This window comes from Arachis hypogaea, chromosome 4, assembly GCF_003086295.3.
Source record: "Arachis hypogaea cultivar Tifrunner chromosome 4, arahy.Tifrunner.gnm2.J5K5, whole genome shotgun sequence".
NCBI lineage: Eukaryota > Viridiplantae > Streptophyta > Magnoliopsida > Fabales > Fabaceae > Arachis > Arachis hypogaea.
In genome coordinates, this window is record NC_092039.1 from 123,801,366 (window position 1) to 123,809,409 (window position 8,044).

An 8,044-nucleotide genomic window follows, 5' to 3' on the forward strand; every position below is an offset into this window, starting at 1 on the left:
ATTGAAAATATATTTTTTGTATCAAATCCACCTAAAATATTAGCAATATAAAAAAAATTCAGTAGTTTGATAAACTATAGATTGGAACAAAAGAAAAAAGAAATCATTCATTAAGTAAATCATCCAAGATTACAATTCTCAACACAACTTCATTTGCAAAACTACATAAACAATGAAAGAACATAGCAAATCTTTATTCATCCTTTTTGTTATTTGTTTCTTCCAAATGCAAATGCCCATTTTCCATGTATTTCTTCTCTACATCTTATGAATAATTCCATGACTTATTTACCAACTTGAAAGCTCTGGAAATTCTGATCAACATTGAGATATATAGCTCTTATTCAAGATGGTCATGTGGCCTTATTGACATGAACATTGCAGCATACTGCAAGAGCCTGCGCTCTGTGCCGCCTCCGCCACCATTGTCCCTTACAGGGGTCACCGGACCTCTAGTCCTCTGCCTGTAACGCCGCCAGGCGAATTGAATGTTGACAGCAGCCCAAGTTCTCCAATTGGATGAGTAGTACCTCGCCGTTCGCTTCAGCCTTTCATTGGCAAACTTGTATCTGAAGTGATCAGTGATGTATCTAAGATGATTGCAATCAAGGCCAAAGGCTTCTGTTGGTTCAAGGCTCACAAATGTGGCCGAGGAAGCCGGAAGCCGGTCGATGAACGGCCGCCTAAGGCACCATGAAAGAAGCTCATCCCCTAGAAAGCCTCCTGGTTCAAGGATGCTAGATGCTACCATTCCTTTGCTGAGGCTTTGGTTGCGCTTTATTCGCCCTCGGACGATGAACACCATCCTTGGTACTGGATCACCTTCTCTAATTATCTGATTCACAAGTACATTATTCAAGTGTTAAATTGTGTGATCATTTGAAAAATTGGACTCAAAATTTTAGTTGTTTATATGAATTTTTATATATATACCTTTTCATCTTTAGAGAACACTAGAGGCTTAACCCTGTCACATATGTTGTCTAGTATAAGATCATCCAAATTGTGGAACAGAGGTACCTATAAAAAAATTATCATTGATTTTAATAGCTATAAACTCGTAGTACTAAAAGAGATTTATACAGTCGTGTAATCATATTTGTTTTCACCTTTTTAATAAGGTCGTAGCAAAGATAACGCTTGATGTCTCGCCTTAGCCCCTCCGGCAAGTCTTTGATCAATTCCATCTCATCTTCTCCTCCCATTGCTGCCCATCTCTGGCGTTCGAAATGGCGAACTCTTTGCCTTAATCGCGAAGGCAGCTGCCTCCTCCTCATCCACCATTCCATGTCGCGACACCTCAGCTGCATCTTTCTCTTCTTCGCCATCACAGCATGCAAAAACACCTTCACAATCCTCATTGTTAGATCATCATATTTGAGTGAGAAACTTGAAAAATATGAATAATAAAGGTGTATTTAGTTATTTCTCTTCTTTCTTTAAAAAGTCTTACAAACAGAAAATACTGAAAATGAAAACGCAAACCAAATGCATCATACTTTCTTTTGATACCTGAATGTTACCAATCAACAAAGTGAATAGCAGCAATCCACTGAGCACAATGCAGATACTGAAAATCACTTCTAGCCAGTTACTTGTTGGCTCAAGATCATTACCAAAAGTGCTGCATGCAACAACAATCAAATCATGATGAATAATGAATCAAACACAAACACAAACACACAAACATGAAAGAATTTGTTTGTTCTTGGAATAGTATCCAACCTAAGTGTCATCAAACCCCAAAAAATGGGATACAGAATCTTGACAGCCAGAGAATTGCTTGAAATAACAGGAAGTGCCCATTGGTAGATTCCATATCTGAAAGGGCCATCAACATCTAAGCACAAAGGCTTTCTAACCACAACTGTTGTTGAGTTTCCATTTCCATTATTACATGAACCTCCAACTGTCCCTGATGATGACAACAGAAACTGGTAGCATACCTCCTCAGAGCAGGACAGAGACAGGTTGCATCCCATCGTTCTTTCGCATTGTTGCCGGATGCACGACGCCACTCGTTGAATCGCAAGAACATACCAGCACCCTCCAGCTACCTATTATCATAATTTGAAACTTTTAAGTCTAACAACCAATTCAATAACCATATATATGCAATAATCTGCAAATTTATGTTGGGTTTCTTACATGTGAAGCAATGAAGTAGGCTATGAGATTAAGGCCAAAACCCCACCAAATGGTTCCAAAGATGTATCCTGTGACTTTCTGCATTCTTCTCATCATGCAGATGCTATGGTAAACCTTAGGGAGAAATTGGAACAAGAAAATTAAGAGCAATATGGTCATAATGACCTTGATTTTCTCTTCTCTTATCAATTTTGGTACTATCAACCAAAACACAGCCTGCAAATACAATTAAGAAACACATAATTAGAAAGAGAGATAGTTGATTTTCTTGTTCAAATAAGATAAACTAGCTTAGTATTTGGTCAATTTGCATAGAAAAAAATTGAATAAAGTATACTTTTTGTCCCTAGTGTTTGCGATTTTTTTCAAAAACACCATTAACGTTTAGTTTTATTCAATTTTTTTCTTAATGCTTTCAATCTGTATCAAAATTATTCTTAAACGTTAATTTCATGTAAAATTTTAGGGACAAAATTGAAAACTTTTAAGAGTAGTTTTGACACAAATTAAAAACATTAAAAACAAAATTGAATGAATCGAAACTATTAGGGAGAAAATTAAATGAAATTAAATATTTGAGATATTTTTAAAAAATATCAAAAATGTTAAAGACAAAAAATATACTTTATCCTATTATATACTTATGTTTGGTAGGTATATATAGTACTAGTATACAGAAATTCAATCAATAATGTTACCATTTCTTCATAAAATGCTCAAGTTCCTAATCCTAAGCTAATCACAATCACCATTTATGAATATCGTGGACCATGATATCAGATAATAATAATAATAAGACAAAACGAGAGTGATCATGACTAATGACTTTTATTTTTTATTATTGGTATGCAGTTATCAATTATAGTTGTTAGGTATACTTCACTGTATTAGTGTGATGACTTGTTTAGAAATTTAACTAATACTAATTAATATTTTTTTTCCAATAAGTATTAGAAACATTCCCTCTTACAACAGAAGCAGCATTATATTATTTTCAAGAGCAGAATAAAAGGCAAAGGTAAAATAATACTATTTCATGGTAACAAAATTCCAAGAAGTATCATATATAAATGAACGATCGCAGGTACAGTAATTAATAAATGTTGTCGTTCAATTCAGGAACAATATATAAATATTAAATAGGGATAATATTTCATGAGAAAGTAGTAGGACACCATATGGTTAATTATGTTGGGGGAATCTCAGTTAGAACTATGCTTGAATTTTCTTTTTTTAAGGAAACATACATCACCTTAATTATTACATATTAATAATATAGTATTAGCAAAAATGATAGACAATAAATTAAGAAAATAAAAAAGAAAAGCTCCTCTTAGTAATGCAAACAACTTATCTTTACTGAGAATCAGTTTCAAAAGTAGTTTATTAAAATTTATTTTTAAAAGATAATTTTCTAAAACTTATAGTAATATATTTGTTAAATTAAATTAAAAATAATTTTCAATAAGTATACATAATAACAATTGTATTTAGTAAAATTATTTTTAAAATTTAAAAGAGTATAATAAACATAAATAAATATTTATTACTATATAAAACTATAAAGTTATATTATTTTTTTAAATTTTAGTACCTTCTTAAGTACTTTTAAAAATATTAATAACTTTTAAAAATTATAATTATAAGTACATAATTTTTTTTTTGGTTTACTAAATACAAAATAAAAAACTTTTTTAAAAAATTTTACAAAATTAAATCTGAAAATAGTATCTTAGTTCCTTAAGAAAAAATTTATAATACATATAAATTGAATTATGGTTATAATATATACTAATCATTGGTTTTGTTTACCAAAAAATTATGACCAAGTATATTTGAGATCTGATTTTAACTGGAACGTGTGTTTTAGTTTTACACGACGAGAGTAGAAACAAAAACGATGAACAACACACCTTTCATGTGCAAAATTACAGGTACCGAGCCTGCCATTTACTCTTTTCTCAAAGAAAATTGTTGAAAATAAAGTTAAATACATATCTAAAATTGCTAGATATGTTCTTAATAAATTTAAGTGTACATTTAGTTATATATACATATAAGATACATGAAAATTATTTTTTAATTAAAATATAATTAATTTTAACATGCTAAAAGTATAATATAATTAATTTTTATTTTGGATGCATAAAAACTAAAAATTTAAATTCTTCAAATAATAATTAAGATATTACGTTTTCAATAGTCACTATAAAACAATATTTTTAAAGAAAATATTAGGCGACTAATAATTTTTTTTGTGATATATGTAAACTAACACTAGTTAACTAAAAGTTAAAAGTGTTAGTCTTTTAATAATATTTTATTATTAATAAAAAATATTACATTTATATTAAAATTAATTATAAAATCTGTTGTAAATATTTTATATTTTAATATATATTTTATATTAATATTTAATTTTATTTTTATTGTACACATAGTACTATTGATTATTAATCTACTTTAAAAGAGGATCTACCGCTTCTTCAACAAGTTAGGTTACTCTTTTTAAAATTATTATAAGTTATTATTAAGATAAAAACTCACATAAAATTATTTTTATAAAAAATTAATATTTATTAATCATTCGATAATTTAACAAATTTTATTAAATTATCATTTACCAATTTTTATCCATTACCTTCAAAATTTCATCTATTATTAAATAATAGGAAGAGTTTTAAGTATATCGAGAATATCATTATTTCAATTATTTTAATCGTTGATTTAAATTACAAAAATTATATATAATGTTAGGTAGACAAAAAGAAACCGTCAGAACTTGTCTTATTTAATATTAATTAATTGTCACAACAATTAATAAATATTAAATAAGACAAATTATAACTGTTTTTAACTGATTTTATTTAGTTACTAAACATTTTCGATATAATATATATTAATTAAAATCAATGATTAAAACAATTGGAATACTCATATATTTCCGATATACCTGATAACTTTCGTAAGTTATAAATGTAGGAAAAGGACGAATATATTTCGGAGCAGAGAGACAATGGAAGTATGTATGCATGAATGATTGCTAGCAATAATTACTACAATCAAAATCGGATTTACAGTGAAGTGTACTCTCCATGGTTAATGAAAGAAAACAGTAGCAGCCAAGATACCAACACGTGGTTCAGAAAAAAACCAGTGAAGCATGAAAGAGTAGCGTTTGTTCGGTGCGGTGGTTCCAGAAAAAGAAAAAGAAAAACGTAACGAACCTGCGGAACTGGCAGAATTACAAAGGCATCGAACCAAAACCCCTTCATCGATCGCAGGTAGTGCGACGCGATTGCACGCGCGTCCCATACAAGCTTCCCGCACCCGACAACCATCGACTCCCTCGAAACATACGCCACCTTGAACTGCAGCCACACGTGGAATAGATGCACCGCGTCCACACACGTCCGCACCACCGTCACCATCGCCGCCAGGCCTCCGTCCATGTACAGGCACGGCGACCCTTCCCTCCCGATGGAGAGCGCGTAGAAGAACAACGGGTCAATTGCCAGCGCCACTCCACGCGCTAGCAATAGAGCCCGGTTCCATACTTGCACACGCTTGCTCCTCGGGTCCAGAACTTGTCCAAAAGGCCCCGACTGAATTCTTGTCCGAACAGTCGGAGCTTTTTTGGACCGGTTTTGGATTGGGACCAGGGAGGATCCCGCACAAGCCTCCCATTGTGGCTGGTGAAAGCCGTCGCAGCTGGTGGAGTGGAATACTGGCACGCCTACTTGCGTGCAGGCATAACACTCCACCGGTCCTGCGACAGGATTGTCATCAGCCACAGTATCGCTGCTGGTAGTACTATCTCCTCTGTTGGAGCCGCTTGAATTGTGGGATTGAGAGTTGAATAGTCGAGCAATACACCTAATAAAAAACAAAAATTGAACATAGTATAAGCATATAACTAGAAACATGCATATATAGAATGATAGAGATAATAGATACCCAGAGAGAGAGGAGAAGCTGGGCATGGTTGGGGATAGACGGTAACCATGGGAATGAAAGTAACGAGGAGAGAATGGAAGAAGTGGTGGTGGTGAATGAATGAAAGAGAATAGAAGGAGAGAGTTAGTTGAGGGTCATGAAGAAGAAGAAGAGAGGGAGAGGGTGGGGTTGGAATGTGTCAGGGTTGGCACATGGTGGAGTAGTTTTGTGTTTGTGTTGGTAACTTATTATTATTATAGAAATTAAGAATGGAAATAAGATGAAAGCAAGTGAGAAGACAAAAAGGGTAGAAAAGAAAGTGAAATTGCATGTGAATTGGGGTGAAATAATGAACTTGTGCTTACGGTTACGCAAATGAGAAAGAGGTGGTTGGAGAATGGAGAGCGGTGTGGGGTATTTAGAGTTTCAGAATTCAGAATGAATAGAACTATACAGTATACACACACACATATACTATCATGTACTCTTGTGATGACCCATTTAGCTGTTGGCTGTTTTGCCCCTTTCTGCCTTCATCAGGGGACCACATAAACCCTTCATTTTGTTTTTGATTGCCTACTTGCATTATTGTTATCCTTCTCTATTTCTCTTCTTATCTTCAACATATTTACAATTTTACATCCATCACCATTTTGAGGTTAATATATAATCATATAAGAGTTTAGAATCACTACCACTTCATCACCTCTTTGGCCAACACATACATTTTATCTTATTTAACCCCACACCTCAAATAGGTTCATGTTGTTTTCATCATGCATGTGCTCCTTCATTCATTATTCATGTATTATTTTTTATGTATTCTTCTATTTTCCAACATGAATTGTTAGTTAACTTTGTTGGTTAAAAAGTCTCAGTTCCCGAATTATATTATTATTTAAGATAATAAATTATAAAATTAACTAATATTTTTTTAAATTCAGTTTATGATACACAAAATGATGATTTTTGAAGGAAATAAGTTAATATAATTTTTGCCGGGAAGATTTTCATTTCTAAAAATTTTCTTTCCAAAATATCTACACTATTATTTTAATTTTTTTAAAAATTTATTATTATTTAATTAATTTAAATATCTATTTTTATATAGCAGTTATTAGTTTTTTATTTTTTTCTAAAAATTAAATAAAAAAATATTTAAAAAATACTTAGTTGCATTGAAAATAAACAATGACACCAAATAAATGAATAAATAATCAAAATAAGCCAAAATGGTAGTGTGATTAAGGGTTTTCAGCTATTATATATATATAAAAAAATAAAAAAAATAAAGGAATATAAGAGAAAGCGTTTCCCTTATGTTTCGGAAACAATAAATGAATTCTCCATATGTCTTGGGGAGAAGAAAAACATACATTCTTCTTATCTTGACACAACAGCTGGCCTGCCTTTGTCTACTATATATTTTCAACAAAAGGAATAAGTATATTCCAAAAACTTCTAATAATAAATTTATTATTTTATTTTAGAAAATAATATCATTTACAATAATGTGTTGTTATTATTATATTTTTCTCCTACCACCCAAACAAAAATATTTTTTTTATTTGATCAATTTTCAATCTTATCTTTAAAATTCAATTCAAACTCATCAAAAATCCTAAATACGTACGTATAAGACATCATCATTAATCCTAACTACATTAGAGAGAGAGAGAGAGAGAGAATTATTCAGGTATGAGTGTTTGCTTTCTGATAGAAATAAGGATTGTGATGGCGGTGTTATCTGCGGGTTCGAATAATAATGTATGTTCCTATCAATAATGAATAGATATATGGTTAGATGACGAAATAATGAAATACATAAAAATATTAATATTAAACCAATCATGAACACAAGAGTAGGGGGGTGTATGACTGTATGAGAGAGTGAGAGGGGATACACTCAACAGATTAAAATGAAAAAATCTAGAGCGAGCAATTTTAGTAAAATTTGATT

The 8,044-nt window shown here is 31.4% G+C and overlaps 1 protein-coding gene across 1 annotated transcript; it reads right to left on the reverse strand.

The window, feature by feature from the left end:
• Positions 1–81: 81 nt before the first annotated feature.
• Positions 82–6,788, reverse strand: LOC112797834 (cyclic nucleotide-gated ion channel 2). Its single transcript, XM_025840937.3, has 8 exons — positions 6,106–6,788; positions 5,376–6,024; positions 2,149–2,364; positions 1,726–2,057; positions 1,513–1,624; positions 1,110–1,346; positions 934–1,020; positions 82–835 (listed from the first exon to the last, which is right to left on the reverse strand). Exons 1-8 carry the CDS (start codon positions 6,129–6,131, stop codon positions 341–343), a joined length of 2,154 nt encoding a protein of 717 aa, XP_025696722.1. The 5' UTR covers positions 6,132–6,788; the 3' UTR covers positions 82–340.
• Between the last annotated feature and the right edge of the window lie 1,256 nt (positions 6,789–8,044).